Source organism: Talpa occidentalis, unplaced genomic scaffold (assembly GCF_014898055.3).
Source record: "Talpa occidentalis isolate TD23 unplaced genomic scaffold, MPIMG_talOcc4v2.1 talOcc4.17, whole genome shotgun sequence".
In the NCBI taxonomy this organism is placed as follows: Eukaryota; Metazoa; Chordata; class Mammalia; order Eulipotyphla; family Talpidae; genus Talpa; species Talpa occidentalis.
Window position 1 is genome coordinate 109627 of NW_023601754.1, and position 25619 is coordinate 135245.

The window sequence follows — 25619 nt, forward strand, 5'->3', positions numbered from 1 at the left end:
AGGCTTCACCCTTGGCCAGATCACCCCCAAGGCCTCCCCTCCCACGTTTGGGATGAGGATCTCGATGTAGGAATCTGGAGGGGGACTCACAGCAGGGACAGAGCAAGGAACCCGCTTCTGAAACTCAGACTGAGCAGGGCAGCGAGCTGGCCGGCCGGCGGAGGTCCCCGCCCGCCATGCTCATGCCGGCACCTGCACCCACACCTGCCCGCACCCGCCCCCGCCCCAACACCTGCACCGCACCCACACCAGCCCCGCACCTGACCCGCACACACCTGCATGCACCGCAGCCCTCCAGTTGGGCCAGGGAGGCAGGAGTGTCCTGAGCAGTCACAGGAGGGAGCTGGGAGGCCTCCAGGCCAAGGGGGTCATCTGGGTAGGGCCCCCGTGAGTGAGTCAGGAGCCAGGGCTTCATCTTCAGGGCACCAGGCCTTTGAGAAATTGAGCTGTGGACACCCAAGCCCCAGCTGCGTCGCCCCTGCCTCTTCACCTTGCAGTGGCCCCAGCCCAGCTCACACACTGTGGCCCACAACACGTGCGGGCTGGGTGTAGAGTGCGCTCAGCAGGACTCAGGCTCCGAGGCCCCTTCCCAGTGGGGGCCACAGGGGCTGGTGGGTGCCCTCTCTGTGGGCAGGGGAGGTGGGCACAGTCAGAGGGACCACCAGGCCCCACACGAGGCCCCTGCAGGCATGGCCCCTCCCTCCACACCTGGGTTGAGCCCCAGAGCACCGGTGGTCCCACCCCAGCTCCCATTCGAGGTCCCCAGCCGGGCATCCCGAGGGCTACTCCTGACCACTCTGGAGCAACTGCCCGGAATAAAAAGAAACCTCCAGCAACAGACAGGGCTATCTGACAGCAATAAATTTATTAAGTACCCCCCAGAGTATAAACACAAATCAGTAAAAAAACAAAACAAACCACAAAACATTAGGCCTGCAGCCAACAATGAAGCAGAGACGGACGTGCCACAGGGAGGGCGGCCAGGAGGCCAGGGGCAGGGTGGGGACGCCATAAATACTGGAGGAGCGCAGGTTGGCTGGGGCGGGGCAGGGCCACCCCACCTCCCCGGCACTGGCCACACCTCACTTGGGGCCCTGGGCCTCAGACTCTTCCTCGTCATCCTCGTACATCTCGCCCTCCTCCTCGGCCGTGGCGTCCTGGTACTGCTGGTACTCGGACACCAGGTCGTTCATGTTGCTCTCGGCCTCGGTGAACTCCATCTCGTCCATGCCCTCGCCCGTGTACCAGTGCAGGAAGGCCTTGCGCCGGAACATGGCCGTGAACTGCTCCGAGATGCGCTTGAACAGCTCCTGGATGGCCGTGCTGTTGCCAATGAAGGTGGAGGACATCTTTAGGCCCCGGGGCGGGATGTCGCACACGGCCACCTTGACATTGTTGGGGATCCACTCCACGAAGTAGCTGCTGTTCTTGCTCTGGATGGCCAGCATCTGCTCGTCCACCTCCTTCATGGACATGCGGCCCCTGAACACGGTGGCCACGGTCAGGTAGCGGCCGTGGCGCGGGTCGCAGGCGGCCATCATGTTCTTGGCATCGAACATCTGCTGGGTGAGCTCGGGCACGGTCAGCGCGCGGTACTGCTGGCTCCCCCGGGCGGTCAGCGGGGCGAAGCCGGGCATGAAGAAGTGCAGGCGCGGGAAGGGCACCATGTTGACGGCCAGCTTGCGCAGGTCGGCATTGAGCTGGCCGGGGAAGCGCAAGGAGGTGGTGACCCCGCTCATGGTGGCCGACACCAGATGGTTGAGGTCCCCGTAGGTGGGCGTGGCCAGCTTGAGGGTGCGGAAGCAGATGTCATAGAGGGCCTCGTTGTCGATGCAGTAGGTCTCGTCCGTGTTCTCCACCAGCTGGTGGATGGACAGGGTGGCGTTGTAGGGCTCCACCACCGTGTCTGACACCTTGGGCGAGGGCACCACGCTGAAGGTGTTCATGATGCGGTCGGGGTACTCCTCCCGCACCTTGCTGATGAGCAGCGTGCCCATGCCGGAGCCCGTGCCCCCGCCCAGCGAGTGCGTCAGCTGGAAGCCCTGCAGGCAGTCGCAGTTCTCACACTCCTTCCGCACCACATCTAGCACCGAGTCCACTAGCTCGGCGCCCTCTGTGTAGTGACCCTTGGCCCAGTTGTTGCCAGCTCCACTCTGACCTGGGGTGAACACAGCCAGGTCAGGCCCGGCAAGGCCTGAGTACTTGTCCACTGCTCCCGCCCAGCGTGGCCCCCACTGGCCTGCTGCTGGTGCCTGGCATTAAGGCTTCTAGAGAAACTGGGCATCTGAAGCTGGGGCCCTGCTGCTCCCCGAGGGTTCTGGTGAGGGACCAGACCACTGCCACCCACAAACCCTCTGGCAGACTCTGCTGGAAGCACAGGCTACAGCTCGCAGATGCCTTTGCAGTGCTGGGGAGCCTATGGGCCGGGCACTGGGCTCTGGAGGCAGGTAGGGCTCTCCTACTGCTAGTGAGGGCCTGTGGCCAGGGCCCTGGGTGCTGGCTGCCTGACCACTCTGTCAAAGCCATGCACAGTGCACCAGCTGTCCCTGCAGCCTCGGCGGCTTCCTGGTCCAGGACCTGTCACTGGGCCTCCTGTGCCAACCATGCATCCATTCTGCCTATGGGGGTCGGAACCAGGGGCACTCACCAAAGATGAAGTTGTCCGGCCTGAAGAGGTGCCCAAAGGCCCCGGAGCGGACGCTGTCCATGGTCCCGGGCTCCAGGTCTACCAGGATGGCCCGCGGCACATACTTGTGAGCTGAGGGCAGAGGGAGCTGTGTGGGTGACAGGACCTCAGGGGCCCCTGAGTCCTGCTCCCCAGCTGCAGGCTTGTCTGCTCACCCCAAGAACTGACTCTGAGGTCAGAGAGGCCAGAACCAGGGGCGAGTCTGGGTGCCCCTCTCTGCCCCAACCTCACCATGTGTCTGGTGGGGTGTGGTGGATGCCAGGCAGCCAGGCCCATGTTCCTGTCTGGGTGGGCAGGTCCATGTCTGGCCAGCTAGGGATGGACATCACTGGATCCAGCCAGAGTTTTCAAGGGTTCCCTTGTTCTGGACTCCCCAGGATGTCTGGAGGGGCTTAGCGGCCCTGTTCAGAGCCGTCTGCCTCCCTGGACATTTTCTATGGCCATTGCCCCCCCCCACCCAGGGCCCATGGTGCCCCCCTCCCTGCAGGGCGTGGGGCTCACAGGAGGCCTCGTTGTAGTAGACGCTGATCCGCTCCAGCTGCAGGTCCGAGTCACCCACATAGTTGCCGCTGGGGTCAATGCCGTGCTCGTCGCTGATGACCTCCCAGAACTGCGGGGAAGCACAGGTCAGCTGCAGCGGGGACTGGCCCTCCTGCCCACAGCCTGACAGCCTGGGTGGAAAGTTGGGGTGCGTGCCCCAAGTGCGCACGAACCCTGTGGGTGGCTGCAGAACAGAGCCCGCCCCAGTCCAGCCCCAGGTGGCCATGCCTCCAAGGGCCCAGCAGTGACCTCCCTGGGCAGTTCCCATTATTTCCTTTTTTCACACGCAGAGACTGAGGCATGGAGAAGAAAGCTGCCACCGCAGCCAGCGCCCAGGCCTGTGTGCCCTGGGATGGAGTGGGGCGCACATACAGCTTCAGCCCAGATGGCCAGTTGCAGGCCGCCCACCATCCGCGACTCCCCTTGGGCGGGGCACAGAGCAGGCGCCTGGCGGGGCCTCAGGCAGCCCGAGCCCTGCGTCTGTCTCCACCTCTGTACAACGGGCGTGTCGGAAAACGGGTCAGAGACACAAGAGGGGCTCCACTCGCGCAGGGGGGCTGAGCAGAGGCCTCCTGGGGACTGCTGGGAGCAAGACCACCTCAGGCCACACCTTCACACCTCAGGCTGGGCGACACCCCCTGAGTTAGTGCAGGTGAGGGTCTCCAGAAACATCATCGGCGACCCTGGGCCTCGAGCTCAGCGCTCGCAGATCTCTGAGCTCTGCAAGAGATCACCCACTATGTGGCAGCGCTGCAGCCCGTGCCTGGGCCCGTGGCGAGGGCTGGGGGCACAAGAGGGATTTTTTGTTGTGTACAAAAGTTTCCTTCTCCCGAAAGAGGTCCGTTGAAAATACCTTTAAACCTAAAAAGGGCCTCCCTGGTGGCGCAAGGGGTTAAGCACCGCACTATGAAGCAATCCGCAGCCTCTGCAGCACGAGTTCGATCCCAGGCCTGCCAGGGAGCAACCCACATGGCGCAGCAGACCCCTCCTGTCTCCCCGCTGCTCCCCTCAGCAGTGGATTTCAGTCAGCCTGCCTGTTCTGCTCCCCAGTCTGTCTCTGGTGAATCCTCTCACACCCCACATCTCTGGCCTGTGCCCCAGGTCTAAATAAAAAAATCTTTTTAAACCTAAAAAGTAGGAACAGTGGGCCTCCCCGGTGGCGCAGCGGTTGAGCGCTGGGTTGCAAAGCTGCCGGCAACCTCTGCGGCGCCGGTTCGATCCCCGGCTGCTCCCCGGCCACAGGAGGAGGGTCCCACATGGCGCGCAGACCTCTCCTGCTGCCCACTGCTTCCCTCAGCAGTGTTCTTCGTCAGTCTGCCTGTTCTGTTCCCCGCTCTGGCTCTGGTGAATTCTCTCACCCTCCCGCGCTTCTGACTGTACCCAGTGCATGTATAAACAAAACGAACGAACAAACAAACAAATAAATAAATAAAAACATGCCTCTATAAAAAAAAAAAAAAAAAAAAAAAAAAAAAGTAGGAACAGTGTCATTTCTCTAAAATCCACGCACATGTCTTGGGAGCCCCCAGAGCCTGCTGCCCACATCACCTCTCAGTGAGGGAGGGAGGCACTTCATTCCCCCTTTTGTGCATCTATTCCTTAAAAAGATTTCTTGTTTTTCTTGCGTGCAGTAATTTTGCAATTAGTGGGAAAAAAGCCCACATCCAGCTCCAGGCACATGGTCTGGGGTCCTGGGGGAGCCAAGGCCCCACAGTGCGGGGAACCCCAAACCCGCGGCCCAGGACCCCCAGCTCTGGCGCGGAGACCGGAGGGCTGGGGCGGCTCAGGTGCCCTCAGCACTGGCTGGGAAGTCCCTCGGGCTCAGCCTGGGGGCGGCCCCGCCCAGCGAGACCCGCAGTTTCCTCATCTGTACAGGGGAGACACGGGCGCGCGCGACCGTACCCCCAAGGCCAAGGTAGCACCCCTGGCTCCAGGGACCCAAAGGTTTCTCGGTGCTACTGTCCTTTGTGAAACCACATCCGTGGCTGCATTCAGAGAGCTCAGAAAATCCACGTGCTCCGGGCTCCTGCGAGCAGGAGAAGGTCACCCGCCGCGCGGGCAGGCGAGGGGATCTGCGCGTGTGCGGGCGCGGCGGAGGCGGGCGGACGGCCCCCCCACGCGGGCACGGACGGCCCCCCCCACGCGGGCACGGACGGCCCCCCACGCGGCACGGACGGCCCCCCCACAAGGGCGCGGACGGCCCCCACGCGGGCACGGACGGCCCCCCCACAAGGGCGCGGACGGCCCCCCCACAAGGGCGCGGACGGCCCCCCCACAAGGGCGCGGACGGCCCCCCCACGCGGGCACGGACGGCCCCCCCACGCGGGCACGGACGGCCCCCCCACGCGGGCACGGACGGCCCCCCACAAGGGCGCGGACGGCCCCCCCACAAGGGCGCGGACGGGCCCCCCACAAGGGCGCGGACGGCCCCCCCACAAGGGCGCGGACGGCCCCCCCACGCGGCGCGGACGGCGAAGCCGGCGCTCTCCGCAACGTCTCCGTTTTCCAGAAGAGACCGTATTCAGCGCTGACTTGTCGTCAAAACGAATAAAAATTGTGCCTTAATTTAGCACAAGCCGCGTCTCCCTCGTCTATCGCGCGCGCTTGGGGAGCGGCCGGGGCCCCGCGGTGGGCGCGCCCCGCCCGCCCGGCGCTGTCCGCGCCCCGGTGCTGCCCGCGCGGCCGCCGGGACCCGGAGGCGGGCGGCGGGGCCGGGGGCGGGCGGGGCCGAGACTCTGGGCCTCGCAGCCCGCCGCGGGGACCCCGCCCGGGCCGCGAGGGGGGCTGGAGGCTGGGGGGCCGCCGCCTCCGTTGGCTGTCGGGCCCCGGGCCCCGCCCCGCCCGCCCCCCGCGGGGAGCAGGCCGGACAAAGGCGGCGGCGGCGGGCGGGGGCCGCGGGCTCGGGCCCTGGCGCCCGGCTGCTCCCCGGCGCCCCCCAGCGCCGCCGCCGCCCCGCAGCGCTCTCGGCCCCGGGCGGGGGGCGGCCCGCACCCCCGCCGTCTGGGGGGGTCATGCGCAGACACACGGGCGCCCGTCCGGCACCCGGTGGCCACAGCCCGCGGCCGCTCGGAAGGGGCGCGGCCCGGCCAAGGTCCCCGCGCCCCAGCCACGCCCACCTCCCCGCGGACACCAGCCTCCAGAGGGTCCCTAGGCAGGAAGGGGTCCTGCTGCTGGGGACGGGCAGGAGAAGCCTCCCCCAGCTCCAGGACGATTTCCCGCAGGGGGCGGGTGCCTGGACCCCTTTCTTCCTGCAGGGAGGCCCGGGGGCGGCTCCGGTGCTCCCACTGGCCATTCCAAAGGGCCGCGGTGGGGATCTCCTGCCCCCAACATTGCCCTCTGCTGCGTGCATTGCTTAAAGTGGTCAGATATTAATTTCAAAAGGAAACAAAAACTAAGAAAACCAACCCAAAAGGAATAAAATGTCACGAGCAAGCCCAGAGCTGAGCGGGGAGAACCTCCCAGGCCCCTGCCAGCCCACCCGCCGGCCTGGGCTGTGGCCCCGAGGCAGGCACAGGGGCCGCCCTGGCCACAGAAGGGCACAGCGGGGCCGCCACCCCAGGCCGGGCGGGACGCGGGCCGGGACCGAGGAGGGAACAGCAGATGCGCAGGGCAGGCCCCGGCCCTGCGGCCACGCCGGCCGGCCCCGGCCCCGGCCCCGGCCCCGCCCCTCCCTCCGGGCCCGGACAGCTGCCAGTCGCTGCCCCAAGGGCCCGGACTTGATCTGAGGCGCGGGCGCGGGCGAGCCGGGGCACAGCTGCCTCCGGCGATTAGGGCGTCTCCCCCCTCGCCCCCAGGAGCTGAACTTGCAATTTACATGTCAACCACGTGGCCGCCCCAGCCCCGCAGCAATTAGCTTTTTGTTCTCGCCTGGTTTCCATGGCAACAGCCTCCGGAGGCCGCCCCGCCGCCGCCCCTTCCCCTCCAGGGCCCGGCTCCTCCGCCCCGCCCCGCGGGCGCCGCCCGGCCCGGCCCGGCCCTGGCCGTGGTGCTGACAAAGCCGCCGGCCCGGCGTCCCGGGGCGCCCGGGGGCCGCAGGCGGAGCCGCCGCGACCTTGGCCGGGCGGCCGCTCCGCGCTCGGGGCTCGGGGAGGGGTCAGCGCTCGGCTCGGCGGGGTCCCGCCTCCTGCCCGCCGGCCCAGCCCTGCCCCGCGGCGCGCGGACAATGGGCGCAGGCCGCGCGGGTGCCGCCCCAGCGCCGGAGCCCCGCTTTGTTCCCGCGCCCAGCCCGCGCCTGGGGCGCCGGGCGCGCGTCCCGCCGTGAGTTAGCCCGGGGTCGGCGGGGAGGGAGTCGAGTCCTGGCCCAAGGTCACCCCGAGTCCGAGTCCAACCCCGCCTCCAACAAAGAAGCAGGGCGGGGCCGGGAGCCGGGCTGGCAGGGCAGGCGGCCGCGGGCGCTCGGGCGGGGCATCGTCGGGCATCGTCGGGGCATCGTCGGGGCATCGTCCTGGCTCCGAGCGGCGGCCGCACCCGAACCCGCCCGCCCGCCCGCCTCCCCGGCGCCGGCGGAGACCCCCGGGGCGGCCACGCCCAGGAGCGCCCCAGCCGCCCCTGCCGACCTGCGCGGCGCGGGCCGACCGGGGACGCCCCGCGGGGCCGGGCGGGCGGGGCGGGGCGGGGTCCCCAGGGCCCGCACTCGGCGCGGGACCCGCTCGCCCTTTGTTCTCGGCGGCGCGGGGCGAGCGCGGCCGCGGGGCGCACGGCGCCCCCGGCTCCCCTGCCCGCGCGGGCGGCGCGGGGCGCCTCACCTTGGCCCCGATCTGGTTGCCGCACTGGCCGGCCTGGATGTGCACGATCTCCCTCATCCTCGCTGCGGGCGGGCGCGGGCGGGACGGAGCGGCGGCCGGTGTCTGGGAGGCTCGGCCGCCCCCGCCGCCCGCTCTTATAGGCGCGGCCCCGCCCGCCGCGCGCCCGCGTCACCGCGCGCGGCCAATCCCGGGCGCCGCCCGGACTGCGGCACCGGCCCTGCAGCCCCGCACCCGCCCGCCGCGCGCCCCGCCCCGCCCCGCCCCCCGCCCTGCAGCCCCGCGCCGGCCCGCAGCCCCGCACCCGCCCGCCCGCCGCGCCCCGCCCCGCCCCCGCCCTGCAGCCCCGCACCCGCCCGCCGCCGCGCCCCGCACCCCGCCCTGCAGCCCCGCACCCGCCCGCCCGCCGCGCCCCGCCCCACACCCCGCCCTGCAGCCCCGCACCCGGCCCGCAGCCCGCGCCCCGCCCGCAGCCCCGCACCCCGCCCGCCCGCCGCGCCCCCGCCCCGCCCCGCCCCCCGCCCTGCAGCCCCGCACCCCGCCTGCAGCCCCGCGCCCCGCCCGCAGCCCCGCGCCCCGCCCGCAGCCCCGCGCCCGCCCCGCAGCCCCCGGCGCCCCGCCCGCAGCCCCGCCCCCCGCCCTGCAGCCCCGCGCCCCGCAGCCCTCCTCGCCCAGCCCCCCGCCCTGCCGCCCGCCCCGCCCCGCCCCGCAGCCCCGCGCCCCGCCCCGCAGCTCCCCACGCCCTACAACCCGCCGCGCCCCGCCGGCCCGCCCCGCAGCCCGCCGGGCCCCGCCCGCCCTCCGGGGTCCCGCGCGGGGTCCGCCGGGCCGCGGAGGACAGTGGGGGCCGCGGGCCCTCGAACCCCTCCCGCCGCCCCCTCGAGCCCGGGCGCCCTGCGAGGAGGGTCTCTCCGCGCACCCGCCAGAGGCCCGCGGGAAGGGGCGGCGCGGGAGCCGCGAGCTGCGCCCCGAGCCCGGGCCGGGAGGCGGAGGAGGCCGGCGGGGGACGGGCCGAGCGCTCCCGCCGCCCCTCCCCGCGCTCCGGGCCGCGCAGGTGCCGCGAGCCGCTGCCCGGGCTGCCGGGGGCGGGACGTTCTGCCTCTCACCCCCAGGAGACCTGCACCCGACCCTTGGGCCACGGGAGGCCAGCTGGGGGGGCAGTGGGGGGGCGGTGGGCCGGGGAGGAGCTTGGACTCGGGCACAGAGCTGAGGGCCCCTCGCGGCGCCCGGCCCGTGGAGGCCCCCGCGGACGCCCCTCGGGCAGGGCCTCGCGCTGGCAGGGGGTCTGGCGCGCAGGGCGCATGTGGGCGCCCGGCGGCCGCCCGCGCCCCTCTCCCTTCTCGAAGCCCGGGTTTCGGCGAGGCGGAGCTGGTCTTTTGTTCTCCAGAGACGCCCCTCCCCCACACTGCGCGCTGTCGGTGCTCGGCTGGGCCCCGCCCCCTGGGGCTCCCCAGCAGGCTGCGCTGCCCCCCTTGCTGGCTGCGCCGCCCCCCCATGACCCCCTCCTGGCCAGCCAGCTGACTCACGCGGGCCTCCCTGCACAGGCTGGCCGTCCAGGACTCACCGCGGGAGGCCAGAGGGCTGCAGCCGCCAGCCAGGGCGGGGCCTGGCGGGGCTGACCAAGGGGGCGCAGGTGGGCTCCCCCAGGAGGGTTGGCTGCGGGAGGCCCGCTAGGGGAAGGCGTCCCGTCTCTGTGCCAGAGGACCAGGGGCTCCCAGCAGAGAAGCCCGGGTCCAGACTGGGGTTTAGGCTCACCCCACGCCCAGCACCCACACCCAGGGCCCTGCAGTCCGCCACCCGTGCCCTACCCGGTGCTGGGAGGCCAGCCCAGGAGGACAGTACGGGGAGTGGGCTGGAGGGAGAGCAGGGGGCCTGTCCTGGCTGAGGCTACCAGGTCACACCTGCAGCTCAGGGCCGGACAGTGCCTGCGTCGCACCCATAGGCCCCGGGGTTGCACGGCAGAGGCTTCCTGGGCCCTGGGGGAAGTCGCCCCCCAGGCCTGGAGTCCTAGGCGGGCCTGGAGTCCTAGGCGGGCACTGGTGCAGGCGCCTCCCTCGGCAGCCACCCTCCTCCGCCCTGGGGTTTCTCCCCCATCACTCGCGCTCCTGCCCCCAGCCAGTCCCGAAGAGCTGCGGTGACTGCAAGGCCAGGCCAAGCACCTTTATTACGCGCGGTTGTGTGAGGCCACAGAAAATGTACACTAGCTCATTCTTTTATTTTTTACGGTTTCGGGTGGTCTGCCTCCCGCCAGTCCAGCCCAGCCCTGCCCGTGGCGACGGCCTCTGCTTGGGGGAGCAGGCCTTGCTGCCGGCCCGTCCACGGGCATGCGGTGCCGACGTGAGCCCTAGTCCTCCGTCACCAGCGAGCCGCTCTGCCAGGAGACTCCATCCCTCACCGTCGCGGCCCACAGCCCATCAGCACCCCGTCTCGGTCCGGGCAGTGGCCTCAGCTGCCGGGCAGGGGCGGGGCAGCACGGCCCACAGGGCCCTGCGGAGCTCTGGGCTGCGGAAGGCGTAGATGAGGGGGTCCACGGCGGCACTGCAGACCCCGAGGGCGAGGAAGAGGTCGAAGTTCTTGAGGACGCAGCCACAAGCGGGGTGCTGGGGGCAGAGCACCGCCAGGGAGAGGTGCAGGAAGAAGGGGCCGCGGCAGAGGAGGAAGACGCCCAGCAGGAGGGCGAGGGTGGTGGCGCCCTTGAGGCCACAGCCCTGGCGGGCGGGGCGCGGGGCCTGCGGAGCCGGGCAAGGCCGCGGGCGTGCTGGCAGGCCCGCACCAGCATGTGCGCGTACAGCACGGCCATGAGCGCCAGCATGGCCACGAAGAGGCTCGCCAGGCCGAGTAGGACGGCCGTGTGTGGTCGGAGCAGGCCGCGGAGAGGGCGCCGGAGAGCACGCTGGCGGCCCAGATGGTGGCGACAGCCCCGCCAGCGCGGGGCGGTGTCACGATGCTGTGGTAGCGCAGGGCGTAGAAGATGGAGACGTAGCGGTCCACCGCAATGGCGCCTAGCGAGCAGAGGCTGGACACCAGGGAGCCGCAGGCCAGCGCATCCACGGCATCGTCCAGCCGCTGCACAGCTGAGGCCCGGGGGGCCAGCGCGCCCGTGCCCAGCAGCAGTGCGGCGGCAGCCTCCAGCACGGGGCCAGCGCTCAGGAGGAGGTCGGCCGCCGCCAGGCAGCAGATGAACAGGTGCATGGGCGAGCGCAGCTTGCGGGCCCTGGCCACGGCAGCCAACACCAGCGCGTTCCCCAGCAGGCTCAGCAGCCCCAGGCCAAGGAAGAGCCCGTCCGGGATGGGCACAGCCCAGCACCAGAGCCCCGTCCAGTTGGTGTCCGGTCCCCAGTGGGGGAGCCCCGCCGGCGTGGCGTTGGGGGCGTGTGGCACGGCCATGGTCCACGGGGCCCTTCAGCGCACGGTGCGGGCAGCCAGTAGCCCCCACTCACCGTGCCGCGCTCCTCAAGCTTGGGCAGTCGGCGGCCCCAGTCCTCCCGAGTCCACTCCTCCCAGCCAGGACCACAGCTCTGAGGCGCAGACCTGCCACTCTCTGGGCTCCCGCGTCCCTCCTGGTCCTCTGTCCACCCCCGGCCCCCAGAGGAGCAGACGCTCAGGCCGGACATCCCTGCGTCCCCTGCACTCCTGCCTCCTGGGAGGGCTGTGGTGGCTACCGCGAAGAATGGGCCCTTTCTGTGGCCTTCAAAGCCCCTGCTGGCCCCGCCCAGGGGCAGCACATGACTGGACTTTCGGTTCTCAGACTCAGCACCCACACCACCCGTCGGCCACCAGGTGGCGCCCAGGGGCCCGCCCAGGTCCCGAGGGCTCACCAGGTGACTCCCAGCCAGGCCTGCACAGGCGTGGGGGTGGTCACTGCCATCCGCCCGGGTCCCCTGTTGAGGGCAGCTGTGGGGAGCATGGGGGCTGTGCTCACCGTGGCCGAGGCTCCCGCGCATCTAGGAGGGCGTTTTCCTGGGGGCAGGCAGGGCCCGAGGCCGGCCCACTTCAAAGGCAGCTTGTCCGCCACGTGGTGCCCGGCACAGGGCGGCCACCCCAGCTCACGGGGCTTCCAGGCGCCACAAAGTCAAAGGCGGGGGGCGGGGGCCTGAACAGGGCAGTGGACGGCGATGGGGGAAGGGTCAGGGCAGAGCCAGGGGAGGCATGTCCCCAGCCAGGCCCTGCACCCACACCACCCGCATGGCCAAGGGTGTGCTCCCCCGCGCCCCAAAGGCAGCACGACTGCTGAGCGAGGCGGCCGCCTCCGTCTCGGGGATGAGGTTCAGGCGGCAGGGCCTGCTTGTCTGCCAGGAGTCCCAGGAGCAGCCAATGTGGTCAGTAGTCTGTCCGCCTGCTGTGCCAGCACCTTACCCCCCCTCTCCAGGGAGAGGCAGGCAGTGTCCCCAAGCTCCACAGGAGCCAGAGAGGATGGGGTCCCTGTCTTGCAGCTCCCCCCCACCCAGGAGGGGCCGTGGTCTTTGTCCGCCCTGAGCCTGCCCTGGCACTATGAGCGAGGCCTCTGGGAGCCAGAGCCCAGCCTTCCTGCAGCCCCACCTACACTGGACCGGCAGCTGCTCCCCACCAGGCGCCTGCGTGGGCGCAGACAGCGAGCGCACAGAGCACCAGGAGAGACCAGCTCCCTCCCTAGCGCCAGTCATGGAGAAAGCTCTGGGTGAAATCAGGGCCATCTGGGGCCGCAGCAGCCCCTGTGTGGGTGAGAGGGTGGGGCCAGGCAGGCACTGACCACCTGGAAGGAGGCTCCGGCGCCCGCGCCCGGGAGCTGTGAGGGCACAGCCTGGAGCCTGGTGGGCTGGGCAGCTGGCCTGGCGGGGTCTGCGCTTTCATTTGGGCCTGGGGGAGGGCGGCTCATGTGCAGCCCTGCAGGGCCACTGCTGACGGCCGGCCGGCTGGGCCTGGGGGCAACACACTCAGCTGGCTCTACCACCATGGGCAGGGCCACGGGGGAGCTGGCCCGGGACAGCAGGTGCCACAGCCCTGGCTGCCGTGTCCCCGCTGGCATGAGGGGGACACACAAGCTCAGGAGCAGGTCGCTGGGACAGGGTTGCTGTCCTGTCAGAGCTGCTTGTCCCACGGGGCCTGCAGGCCGCTGGCTCCTCACTCAGCTGGGACACGCGCCTGGGGCCAGTTGCAGCAGCCAGCACGCTGGCCGGGAGTCGGGGAGGGCAGCGGAGACCCGCCCCCTGCTGTTGCTCACAGCCCTGTGGGCGCTGCTGGGCCACAGGCGACCCCTGGCCATCCCAGCAGGCCGCCAGGGGCCTCGTGGGGGTGGACGTGACAGCACTTTCCACGAGGCTGGGGGGATTTCTGCCCCAGGTGTGCTGCTGCCCCTGAAGCAGGTGAGGGCTGGGGGCACCTGTGGACAGTCCCCGCCCGCCCATCTCGTGTCTCGGGTCCTCCCAGAACCAGCGGGCTCCACAGAGGGTCTCAACCGTCCTCCGGCGTGGGCCGCCCAGCTAGTGAGCCGCCCCCACGCCCCGTCGCCCCGGAGCCAGAGGCTTGATCTTGTCCCAGGACACCACTCAAGCTGCCAGGGGGTGTCCTGCGGGGGCCCAGCAAGGCCACATCTGCGGGCACCTGGCCCGCCTGCCGCCGCGCGAGGACAGATGAGGCGCAACAGCACATTCAGCGATTCTACTTCAGAGGCAGCCAGCGGGCCCGGACGGCGGCCGGAACACGATTGCGAGCGCAGGGCCCTCAGTCCCACTCCCCATCCCCCTCGGGCTGGTCCTCGCGGGGCGCCTCAGGGTCCTGGAAGTGGAAGTTGGCCATCATGTCCCGCACGGCCAGCATCAGCCTGTTCAGGCCCTGGTTGTGGTTGGGGCCCCCGGCCCCGCCGTCCTCCGGCCGCTCCCCCTGCAGCAAGGAGACCCTGAGCAGGAGCTGTCCACCGGCCCAGTGCCACCCCATGCCCCACCGGACCAGTGCAGGCTGGGGCGCCCCGATGCAAAGCTGGTCTCGGTGGGCTCGCCGGCGGCCCCTGCATGGCTGGAGTGTCGCCTGGACGTTTGCACAGGAGCAGATGTGCTGGACGCAGTGCAAGGCCCACGTACCTCCACAGTGTAGTTGGGCAGCAGTGACCGGAAGAAGAGGGCAATCGTGTTCCCATGGCTGACGGGGCTGAGCCTGAGGGGAGCAGACAGTCAAAAGGGCCCTGATGGGTCCTGCCCAGGACCCGGGGAGAAGCTGGCCACAGTGGCCCAAGGGGTGGACTGGGGGCTGGGGACACAGCTGGGGCCTGGCAGGAGGAGGCCAACGTGGGTCCTGGCCCTGGACGCCACGGCCACTTGCTGGTGAGGGAAACTGCAGCAGCTGAGCCTTCTGTGGCCAGGGTGGAGGGTGGCCAGGGCCAGCGCGAGCCTGGGGGCTGCGGGGGCCGCCTGACTGCACCGTGTCCACCTTCACCTCCTGGAGCCCTAGGATGTTCTCCTGTGAACAGGCGCTCTGAGCTCAGTGCACACTTGGTAAGCACGGGGGCTCGTCCCAGGGCGCGGCCTTGCCAGGCCAAAAGGCAGGCAGCCCCCAGGGGGGACATCCGGCCCCACGGGCGGGCGGGGGCACCAGGGAGACAGCCCTGCCGTGAAGGCCAGAGAGAAGAGCCTCCCCACAGCCCGCGAGGCCTGTGGCCGCGGGCGGCCCATCCATCTCCAGCTACACCCTTGGCCCCACTGCGGTCCTGACTGTCTCTCTGCTGCTGGTCCCCTCGCTGCCTCCACCTGCCCGGCCACAGGGGCCAAGGGCGCAGGGCCCCGGCCTCTTCCCACCGCGCCCTGAGCCCATGTAAGGTGCTCCCACGGCTGGGGCCTGCACTCGCCAGCGCCCACCACACTCCTGGGGCCTCGCTCTGGTGGGCGGGAGGCCCAGCACTGACCTCAGGGCCGTCAAGCAAAGGAGCAGGCGGGCGCGGGGAGATACCTCTCTGGCCTGACGTAGGAGTAGATGGTGTCCAGAGGGGGCAGAGGGTCAAAACCCATCACAGACTGCGTGGCCACGTCCTTCAGAAAGGGACAGAATGCAGACGCAGCCTTTCAGCCAGTCGACTGGACGGGCCCGACCTGCGGGAGTCGCCAGCGTCGGGCAGGGCAGCCCTCGCGTGCTAAAGCGGCTCCCACCCAGTGGCCTGCCCGGGGTCCCGCCCTGTGGCCTTCAGCAGAGGCCAGACTGCACCAGGCTGCAGGGCCCCACCGCCCGTGGAGGCCAGCCCCAGCCCATACGAGCCGCTGCCCCGGAGCCCTGGCTGCGAGGGGCCCCCCGGCCTGCCCCGCAGAGTGCCCCCTTCCGCCATTCTTACTGGGGGCAGGGCGGCCACCGCCTCCTTGACTTCGGACAGCAGCACGTGGCGGTGGATGTTCCTGGGCGCCCGCTGATACAGCAGCTTCCGCCTGCGGAGAGGGCCGGGGGGCGGGCTCTGAGGTGGAGGGCAGCGGTCCACTGACAGCACTGCCCGCAGCCAGCTCCCTTCTCCCCCCACTGACTCTGGCCTCCCCCATCCGGCCCCACCCCATTCTGGCCCACCCTGCCCCACTCCGGCCCGCACCTGCTCTCGCAGGCTTCCACGGCAGGGTCCCCGGCGTCCACTGCCCGCAGGACCTCGTGGACATTCTCCTCCAGCCAGCCCATGGTGGCGGGCTCCTTCCAGAGGGAGTGCGAGCGCCCCAGGTACAGGCTTACCAGCTGGCTCAGCGCAGGGGCTGGCTGCGGGAGGGGCCGTCAGCAGGTCCGTGGGCCCCCGAGGGCACGTGTGGGCCTGCCAGCCGCCAGGCCGCTGTCCCAGGGTGGCCCATGCCATGCGCTCACCCAGGGGCAGATTGTCAGGAGGAAGGTGGGGTGAGGGCAGGGCCAGGGCCAGGGGCTGAGCCAGGGCTGCGGCAGCTCCCACGCGCGTGCTGCATCTGATGGGGTTTTTGCAAGTGGTGGCTGCCCAGCGGGCAGGCCCAGCTCTGGCCAGGAGGCCCCCGCTCCAGGCTGCAGAAGCCCAGGGGCCCTGAGAGACTCATCAGGAAGGTGGCCGGCCTGGCCTCAGGGCATGTGGCCCCTACCTGATCTCAGCGTCGGGCCCAAAGAAGCGGTGGTGGGCGACGGCGGGGTCGGGGCGCACGCTGCAACACTCGAGCAGGGGTGTGAGCACTACGGGGAGAAGTCATCACTGCGCTGCCAGCACTCGGATCTCCCCCAGAGCCCCACGGGGCCTCTGCCACCTTGGGGGATGTCAGTCCTAACTCTTGGGGCCCCACATGCATCTGAGGGCTGTGCCCGACTCCTGCCTGGCTGGCAGGCAAGCGAGGGCAGGCTACCCTCCCCCCCACACCAGCAGCAGGCCAGCCCCAGCCAGGACCCCACAAGGGCACCATAGAGGGACAGGGCGCCTGGCCATGGGCAGCAGGGTTCTGCTGCAGGGCCGCTCCAGGCCCCAGGACCCTTGGACTAAGGGAGCAGCGGCAGACACCCTGATGGGCCCCCTGTGGCCTGCGCAGCTCCGAGGGTCAGCTCTGTGCAGAGCCCACCGCAGTGCCAGCAGCCGTGGGGTCAGTGATGTGCTGTCCGGGGGCCTGAGCACCTGGGCCTCAGCCTCCCTGTGCCCTCGGCTCTGCCCCAGGAGCCTAGCACCACTGCCACCCACAGGAGGCCCAGGGTGTGGCAGCAGAGAGAGGCAAGGCTGCTGTGCAGCTGGGCTGGAGGGCCCTGGCAGGGCAGCGGCTCCTTCTCAGGTCACAGAGGCCCTGAGAACAGCTGGAGGCCACCTGCCATGGCCAGGAGCCCAGAAGCATGGAAACGCGAGCTCTGGAGAGCAGTCGGCCCTGACGTGGCGCCACAGACACCCACCTCCGGGGAACATGGTGAGGGCCCGCCGGATCAGCAGGGAGGCCTGCTCGCGTGCTGCGCTCTGCTCCTGCTCGGGGAGGCCCGCCTGCTGGCTCAGCAGGAAGTAGGCCAGCGGCACAGAGAAGGCAAAGTTGGGGAGCTGGGACAGGTTCCGGGGAGCCTGCAGGGGGGGATCAGGTGGGGCTCTATGGGCCAGGGCCACAGTCTGGGGAAGCAGGAGACCCAGGTCTCGGGTCTCTGACCCAGATGTGGGGTGCCGGGCAGTAGTGGGGAGACTCCAGGGTGCCAAGGGGGGTGGGTCCCCCCGCAGGAGGGTGGCCAGCCCTCCCCAGTATGGTCACAAAGAGGGTCCCCCCCTTCTCCACCTACATAATGGCCCGACCGCTGACGTTTTCTCCCGAGTTGGGACCAGGGGCCTGGTAGTTGGGCCCATCCTCCCCAGGAGCCCCCTCCCACCGCCCCCGGGCCCCGCCTGCCAGCGAGTCATGGGCCAGGAGGCACAGGTTCCAGTATCTGCATGGGGCACCCGGGCCAGGCTTTCATGGCCCACATCCCCGAGTTGCGCACGGTGCTGGGGTGGGCGGGTGCCGGGTGGGCCGCTCGCACCTCCCACTCCTGGAAGAGGTGGATCAGGTACTCGTAGTCGCGTGCCCGCAGCGCCAAGTGATCCACCAGCAGCAGCATGCACAGAGGGTCCTCGTCCGGCTCCAGGCTTCCGGCGGCAGGAGACAAATCCCAGTGGGTGGCCTGCAGCCAGCCCGGGGGGAGGGGGCGGGGTGGGGAAACCAGGGAGGGGTGTGGGGTGGGGGGCTCTGAGGGGGGCAGGGCGGGGAGGGGGGCCCACCTCAGGATGAGCTTGCAGTACTCGAGCGCCGTGCGTGGGCAGCCCCGCTTCTCCAGGAAGCTCATCTGCTTGTAGAGGGCCAGGTAGAAGCTCCTGGGCCCAGACGGCACTTTGAGTGGCCGGCAGGTCCAGGGGCTTCCATCCTCCTCGCTGACCCCTCCCCACCTGCCCTCGTCCTCACTGACAAGAGGCTACAGAAAATCAGGCTCCTCTCTCATCTGAAACCTGCAGCTCTTGCTCTCAGGGTGGAGTGCACCACTTAGGAGGCTGGGCCGGGCAGCCCAGGCCAGGGACAACTGGGGTGCTGCCAGTCCCGGGGAGAGGGGCCGGCTCACCTGTTCTCAGGCCTGCGGTAGTCCAGCCGGCAGGCCCCGCTGGTGAGGCTGAACAGTGGGTGGAAGGCGCATTCCATGCTGTACAGAGCCCGCTCTGCAGCCACACACAGGCTGGTTAGGGCCCGCCCGCCTGCGCGCCTATGGCTCAGCACATGGCCAGCTCTGGGAGGAGGTGGGGGGGGTGGCCAGCCATGCCCGGGCTCGGTCAGCACAGCCTCCCAGAGGCAGGCCTGGCGGAGGCCACCGCTGAGAGGAGCCACGTGGACCCTGAGATGAGACAGTCAGCGGGAGAAGCCACGCAGCCAGCCACAAGGCCAGGCCAGGGCGGGAGGAGGCTGGCATTTCCCTGGGGGGCCGGGAAGAACGAGGATTGTGTGACCCGGTGGGGCGGGGGCCAGTGGGGATGCCGGGGCCCTACCCACAAGGTCTCGCGCCATCTCCTGGTCCTCCTGGAAGCGGCAGGCATCGCTGAGCTGCAGGAGGGAGTCCACGTGGTAGGGGCTGGTCTGCAGCAGAACCTGCGGGGGTACAGGGCTCGAGCCGGGCCTCCCTGGGTGCTGGACCCACAGAAGCTCATGCCTGGGGGCGCCGCCTCCCCACAGTCTCCAGAGTCGATCCTCCCCACTGTCCCACCCCGGGAAGTGGGTGGGTCCCCACACAGGGGCAGTGCCCTCACACACAGGCTTCTGCGGTAACCCGGGGGCACCGGGCACACGGCCCCACGGTGACGCACCACGATGTTGTTGGGCTCCATGGACTCCACAGCGGCCAGGAAGCGGTGCTGAGCCTGCTGGTACTCCTCGCTGTGCTCGAAGGCAAAGGATGAGAGGCCCTTCCTGGCCTCCAGCAGCCGCATGGTCAGGCCTGTGGAGACGCACGCACTCCATGCGGGCCCGACTGCTGCTCCTGCCCCTCGATGCCCCTCGGGAGCTCGGACGGAGCACTAGGGCCCAGGGACACATGGCCCCGCCATGTACCCGCTGGACCTAAAAGCTGTTCACTCAGAGCTAAGTCCCTGGAGGTGCCTGAGCCTGGAACCCCTCAACGCTCCCGCCGCCCCCCTGGGTCCTGCCAGACTCCAGGACGGGGCCCAGCTGGGTGACCTGGGGGAAGACCCCAGCTCTCACCAACACCTTCGCAGCTGCAGGTCACCCGAGCACACAACCCAGCAACAGGCCCCGCGTCCCCGCCTGTCTGTGTGCAAAGGCCTCTGCTAGGAAGACGGGGTGCAGGAGACGCCCTCCAGGGAGTAATATACTGGCCCAAGTGTCGCTCACTGCACATGGACCCGCAAAGCCCCAGACAGTGAGGCGAGGGCTCCCTTCACGGGGAACCCCTGCCCCCACACAGTGTAACTGAGCGCCCCACAGCACCCCATTTATCGAGCCCTGTCCCGCCGCCTCTGCCCATGGCACAGGAACTGACAATTTGCAGCAAGACACAGGCCTGGACAGGCCCGGCCCTGGCCGGGATCAGCTGTGGGGAAGCCCCGTGGGCCCCTCAGTAGCCCCTCACCTGGTTTGGTGTAGCGGGGCCAGGTGGTCTTGGGGGTCGTCAGCCAAGTACACTTGGGGTACACACGCTGTCTCTGCCTCGGCCTAGGGAGGAGATGTTGTGTAAATGAGGGCTGAAGCCAGAGACCGTGGCAGGTAGCAACCCCTGGAGCGGCGCTGGTGGGGAAGGCGCCCCAGGGAAAGTGCGCAGTGTTGGGGGGAGACTGATGAGCAATACAAGGGCCTGCAGGAGCAGCCCCCCCGGGTTCAGTGTTCGGGATTCAGCATTTTCGGATCTTCAGCGATTCGGGGTCAGCGATTTCGGCCCCAACACACGGATCTCCCCGAGGCTGGCGTGGCCTGGGAAGGACGGGGCGGGGCCTCCACAGCCAGCCCCAGAGAGGGAAAGTTTCGGGCTTTGCAAGCAGCCGAGCAGCAGAAGCTTCTCCCCGTCTTGCTGCCGTCACAGCCGAGGGGAGGCGGAGGCCGGAGCGGGCTGGCCGAGCCGTGTGTGGGGCCGTGTCGGGCCCTTCGGCCGCTGCAGCTGCTGCTTTGAGCGTCGCGTGTCCAGCGCTGCGGGGGCATCTCGGGCCGCGTCGCGAGGGGCATCTGGCCCGAATTCTGGCCGCCGCCGCCCCAGGCCTCAGTGGCGGGAAGACACCGTCTTGGGAGCATTCGTGTCCGGGACTGTAAACGCTGGACGCGGCCTGGGGTGGGGGGAAACGGCCATCTGTGGCCTCGGTGACTCTGTGTTCCCCAGATTGTTAAATAAATCTCACTGCTGTTGCTCTCGGCCCGAGTGGTCCCGCAGTTGTGCGCGCGAGGAGCTCTAGGCGGTGACCCGTCAACTCTCCGGGCCGAGTCCTTGGCCAGTGGCAGTCCCACTGCTGCCCCGGATCAGAGGCACCGCCTGGCCTCGCTGCCTGACCAAGAGCCAAGCCATGGTGGGGAAGGAAGGCAGGTGGTGGGGCTCCCGCGGACAGAGGGGACAGACGCTGATGCCACAGATGGCAGGCGAGGCAGCGGCCACAGCAGAGAAGCTGACTTGGCGGGGCAGAGGGAGACCAAGGCCACAGGCATCCTGACACATGCCCAGCTCCCCTGGGGGCCAGGCGAGGAGCCCATCTCCTCCCTCCTCAGACCCCAAGGCTCGGGGTAAAAGGAAGACAGGTCACGATGAAGAAGCGCGAGCGCGGCACGGACGCCACCAGGCTGGGTGGGGAGAGGGGCAAGCAGGCCCTTTCCTCTGACAGGCTCAGGCCCTGGTCCGTCCTGGTGCGAGCCGGCGGCTGGCGGGAAGTGCCGGGGACACGGCTGTCCGCGCCTCTGGGAGAGCCTCCGGTCAGACCCGCCTCAGGACACTGGCAGGACACCGGCAACCGCGCCAAGCGGGGAGGTCCAGCCAGGAGGCACAGTCTCGGAGAGCGCACCCTTCCCGAGGCTCACGACGCCGCCGCTGCAGCCCATGTCCTCAGTAACTTCACACGCACCACACGGCCGCGGTCAACAGGAAAGGAGGCAGGGGATCGCCCACCACGCCCGCATCAGTGCGGAGACAGAGCCCAGGCAGGGGGCGGGGCCTGGAGGCCGGGCAGCTGCTCGGGGCCAGAGGACAGGGCCATGGGCCCTTCCCAGCCACAGATCCAGAGGTCAGAGGACGCAGGCCAAGGGTCAGACACCCGGGCCAGGCCAGGATGGCCCAGGCCAGGGTGTGGGAGACTACAGGCCACTGGAAAGACCACAAAGACACCCGCAGTGGTAACTGGGGGGGGGGGGTTAGAGGGGACCCCGATGGCAGAGGGTGTCAGGAGAGGCCCATTTATCCCCACAGCTAGAAAATGCCTGCAATTTAAAAGACCAGGCCCCTCCCGCCGGCACACACACACACACCAGTCAGTGCTGGACACGGGGAGCAGGGCCCCCAGGAGCAGGCCCATCTCAGAAGCTGGACCTGATGCCAGGCTCGCAGCTGGGCGGGAAGCAGGCGTGCGCCTGGCTCAGGCCCGGGGTAGAAGCACGACGGTGCTCGAGGGCTTCAGGTCTGGGTGAGGACAGCCCAAGAGGGAGCCCTTGGGGCCCCGGTCCTGCAGGGGAGACGCCAGGGACATGTGCGGGACCCAGCACCAGGGTCTTACCTCTGCTCCCCCAGGACAGCTCGAGCACCGAAGTACCTTTTCAGCTCCGTGTCTGGGTTCAAGTGTCTGGAGTATTGAGAATTTTACAAATAAAGAGGAAAACAGTTCTCTCGCAAAGACTCGGGGAGCCCTCAAGCCACGATAAAAGTGGTGGGCAGGCGGCTCTGGCTTCCCCAGAGCCCCACAAGGCCGGCTGGGAACGCACCTGTGTTCCACGTACAGCACGTGCTTCCTGGTGCTCAGGACCGGTGGACCAGGGTGTGGGAGCCCAGCACCGTCCTCCAGCAGCTCCAAGATGCGGTCGACGTCTTCCAGGCCGTTCTCCTAAGAGCCAGAACCAAGCACTGACCCGCCCTGGTTCAGCTCAAGTGCTGCCACGGCAGCTGTGCCTCGATGCACAGGGAGCCCTGGCACCGTGTCCACTGCCTTAGCACATCCAGCGCCGGCACAATAGCCTGTATGCCACGGTGACAGCCTTCGCTCAACCACACGAGCCAGGAGGGCCTGTGAGCAGCAGAGCCACAGCCTCAAACCAGGACAAACCGGATGCCCTGAGGGATAGGCTGGGAGGGACCGGCCCAGCTGCCCTTCAGGTGAGCCCTTCCGGTAGGGACAGCCGGGCGCTGTGGACAGGAAGGCGCTGCAACCAGCAGCCCGCCCTGGCCTCCAAATACATGACCCCGCTGCCGGGAGGAACCAGGACCAACCAAACGCAGCCGCCGCCCGCACCCGGGCATGCCCAGTGCCCGCCGTGCATACCAGGCCTTCTCCCGTGGGGCTCTTCCTGCTTTTTTGTTTCTTCTTCTTCTTCCGGAGCTTGCCACTTGCGTTGGGCTGGCAGAAGAAGCACATTTTCAATCAGTGGAAAAAACCAACAAAATCCTCAGCGCCAAGAGGCGTAGCAGCAAGCTGCCTGGAGACCTGGGGTACAGGGTCCCCCCCACCCCAGCATCCATGAGCTCAAGAGGTGTCCAGGGCAGAGCCATCGGCCGCTGGCTAACCATCCTACCCCAGGGAAGCCCCCACCCCCACCCGGGGGCCAGGCCCCCAGACAGCACTTGGCATCCCTGGCCCGCGGGCACCAGCAGCGTGAGGTCAGCCTCGCTGAGCACGTGGAGAGCAGTCTCCAGTGACGCAGCCCCTCGCCCAACCAGAGCTGCTGCACGTCTTCGAGGCGGCGCACCCAGGCCATGGCTGCCCACGTGAAAGCCACCAGACGACCGTGGGGGCAGCCGACCCACCCAGGGCTCCAGGCCTGCGGGCCCAGTGTGCCGTGCACCCAGTGTTCCCTGTCTGGAGGGTTCGCATGAACCCGCGGACTCCTGAGGAAACTCGAGGGTGACAAAACAGCCAACCACATGGGGTTCCGAGAGCCAGAGGGGCTGAGGTCACCTGCTCTTGGGGTGCCGCCTTGCCAGAGACGCTCCCGTCCCTCCGGGGCTCGGAGCTTCCACTCTGGGCCCTCCTCTTGTTTCCCGACACCATGGCATCTGGGAACTGAGCATCCGGCCGCTCCCCATTGACCACAGGTCCCTCCTCCAGGTCCTCGACGTTTATCTGGAAAACAGATGGAGAGGACTGGTCAGGTGCCCCCATCACTTGACCAGCACCTGAGAAAGGTGTCAGCGCTGTAAGCAGAGCAGCTGGCGAGGAGTGTGCGCAGACAAGGTGACCTACAACCTGAGGACCATGGACCCCCAGACCCAGGACGAGGACAGACACCAAGGGGAAGCACCGGGCCCTCTGCCGGCTCCAGGAAGAGTGCAGGCCCTGGGCACCCGTCCTCTGCTGTTTCCAGCCATCACACAAAGCCCCCTCCGAAGTGCTGATGGCCGCCCCATGTTAACTCCTGAGGCCTGGAGACACCCCAGGAAGTAATGAGACCATCTCACAAACGTGGAACGATGCAAACACTCACAACCACGGGGGAGGGGCCGAGCCCACGCTGCATCTCAGCTCCAGAAAGGAGCGCGCCCCCACCAGAGACAGCAGCTACTGCCTGGCAAAGCAAGCGCCGGCTCAGGCAGGGCTTCCACGCAGATCCCCTCAGAGCCAGGCGCTGCTCTGGGGAGCCCACGTCGGGAACGCAAGCTGTTTCACACACACACCCAGGTCACTCATGCGGGCACTCTGTGACACCCAGGGACAGGAACAGCAGCAGAGGTGGTGGCATGCAGGGAGCCTGGGCCTGCAAGCCAGCTGGATGCGGAGGCCTGAGCCCAGGCTGTGTGGAAGAGCGCCAGGCAATGGGAGTCCAGGGAGGGCCAGCTGCGCCAAGGACAGAGCCATCGGCCGCCAGTCCTCACTCTACTCTCCATCCCAGTCCCGACCCCTGCTCCCTCGCTGGCTAACCATCCTACCCCAGGGAAGCCCCCACCCCCACCCCGGGGCCACTGGCTATTGTCCCCAGACAGGCAGCAGGACAGACTAGAGAGTGGGCAGGCCCAGGCAGAGGCGGTGGTCCCGTGCCGTCTGCAGGCGGTGTGCGAGAAGGAAGACCAGGGAGCCTTGCAGTGGGAAGAAAGGGGGTGCCCGCAGCAAACAGGGAAGCGGACGGAGGCAGAGGGCAGGCAGCGCTCAGCCATGTTGGAGGAGACAGGAGCTGAGTGGATGCGGGTGCCCAGAGCTCAGGTCAGGGCTGAACTGACCCACGTCACTGGGACGCTGGCACGAACATCCCTCTCTCCGTTCACATGAGTCCCTGGCTTCTCTTAAGATGCCTCACACACCTGTCTGTCCACGTGCCCCCATTCAGCAGGAGACCAGCCTCGTTCCAGACACCAGCACCACAGCCCGGGCTCTGGGCGTTGCCTCCAACATCACCCTCACCACACTGTGCAGGGTGCAAGCAGGCCGTCTCTCCCCAGGGCCTGGGGTGTGGCTGTGTGACAAGAGCCTTGCAGGGTGGGGGGGGGGGTGGTGGCAGGAGAAGCCCCAGCTGTGCCAGGCCTGAGCACACGCGTGATGGCACAGACCCCGGCTGCTGACCTCGCAGAGAGGTGAGGGGGGCTTTGATCAAAGTCAGAAAAAGCTGTGACACAGACGTCGGACAGACAGGAGGAGCACGGGGGCTGGGGGCTATTCTCCCCAGGGAGAAAACCCTGAGGCCACAGGGTGGGGCCCCGCCTTCCAGGCCAAACTGCATGGCAGCCCCAGCGCAGGAGCTACGGGAAGACCAAGGGTGGCTGGGTCCCCAAGACCCGGCCCTCACTCCACCCTCTAGTGAACCACCAGGAGCCCCAACAGCCTGCGCTGGGGCAGGCTCTGGGGTGCACGCCCTCGTGTGCCCGGGGGACGGCTGGCCCAAGGCCAGGGGGCTGGGCCAGCAGCGGGAGGCGGCCGGCATCTGCCCTGTGACGGCACTTGCTGTGCCGGACACCTGCCGCGGGGCTGCGGGGTCCTGGGCTGCGAGGACAACGAAACTGTGCAAAAGCCCCGCTGGAGCTCGTCTGGCCGCACTCGTCTGGCAATCCAGGGAACCGCCCCAGGTGCTGCGGGCCCGCCCCGCGGTCCCGTCTCTCCCCGCAGCGGCCTCACTCGCCGGCCCGCCCCCGCGGCGAGGCCACGCCCAGGCAGCCCGGGCCCCGCCGGCCCCGCCCTCGAACGGGCCCCGCCCCCAAGGCCTCGCCCCCGGCGTCGTGACCCCGCCCCACCGCGCCCCTCCAGTGACGTCACGGCCTGCCTCCGCGGACCCCTCGCGCCCTCCGTGACGTCACGGCCCGCCCCGGACCCGCCTCGCCGCCCCCCCCCGGCCGCCCCGCCACCCACCAGCTCGAACCGGTTGTTGACTCGGACGCCCTCCTTCTCTGCGCTCTGGGGGCGCCGGCCGGCTGGCTCCGGCCTCGGGGCTTCTTCTTCCGCGTCCTCGTCATCGCGGAGGACGAACTGCAGGGCGCCGGGCTCGAGGGGCTCCTGGCCGCGCTGTTCCCCCTCAGCCTGCGGAGGGCCCGGCGCGACATAGGGCCCAACGGCCACTGACGCCCGGAGACGGAGAAGGAAGAGCAGGGGGACCGCGGCC

The 25619-nt window shown here is 69.3% G+C and overlaps 3 protein-coding genes across 4 annotated transcripts; all 3 read right to left on the bottom strand.

Annotated features, from left to right (window-relative positions):
- Positions 1-855: 855 nt before the first annotated feature.
- On the bottom strand, positions 856-8066 carry TUBB3 (tubulin beta 3 class III). 2 transcript variants are annotated; one of them, XM_054696849.1, is made up of 5 exons: positions 7972-8066; positions 3188-3296; positions 2648-2758; positions 1531-2158; positions 856-1491 (listed from the first exon to the last, which is right to left on the bottom strand). In XM_054696849.1, exons 1-5 carry the CDS (start codon positions 8026-8028, stop codon positions 1083-1085), a joined length of 1314 nt encoding a protein of 437 aa, XP_054552824.1. In that variant the 5' UTR covers positions 8029-8066; the 3' UTR covers positions 856-1082. The 2 variants fall into 2 exon arrangements, with proteins under 2 accessions (XP_054552824.1, XP_037371620.1); XM_037515723.2 differs by having other exon boundaries at positions 856-2158.
- A 2316-nt stretch (positions 8067-10382) lies between these two features.
- On the bottom strand, positions 10383-13455 carry MC1R (melanocortin 1 receptor). Its single transcript, XM_037518040.2, is given in 3 exon segments — positions 10383-10696; positions 10699-10822; positions 10825-13455. Coding segments are annotated over 3 exon segments (969 nt in total). The 5' UTR covers positions 11356-13455.
- A 128-nt stretch (positions 13456-13583) lies between these two features.
- Positions 13584-25619, bottom strand: TCF25 (transcription factor 25). The gene is given in 19 exon segments (XM_037518041.2): positions 13584-13827; positions 14025-14097; positions 14887-14966; positions 15263-15353; positions 15509-15673; positions 16011-16098; positions 16795-16954; positions 17401-17506; positions 17639-17731; positions 17974-18067; positions 18392-18491; positions 18707-18837; positions 19489-19571; positions 21602-21667; positions 21807-21925; positions 22361-22435; positions 22994-23158; positions 25370-25533; positions 25536-25619. Coding segments are annotated over 19 exon segments (2037 nt in total). The 5' UTR covers positions 25561-25619; the 3' UTR covers positions 13584-13668.

Bases quoted from the DNA above. Each gene is read 5' to 3' on its own strand.
- TUBB3 (XM_037515723.2), bottom strand. From the start codon at position 8,028: ATGAGGGAGATCGTGCACATCCAGGCCGGCCAGTGCGGCAACCAGATC. The intron at 2,759-3,187 runs GTGAGCCCCACG...CTCTGCCCTCAG, and splicing joins CTACTACAACGAGGCCTCCT to CTCACAAGTATGTGCCGCGG. The intron at 2,159-2,647 runs GTGAGTGCCCCT...TGTTCACCCCAG, and splicing joins GCCGGACAACTTCATCTTTG to GTCAGAGTGGAGCTGGCAAC.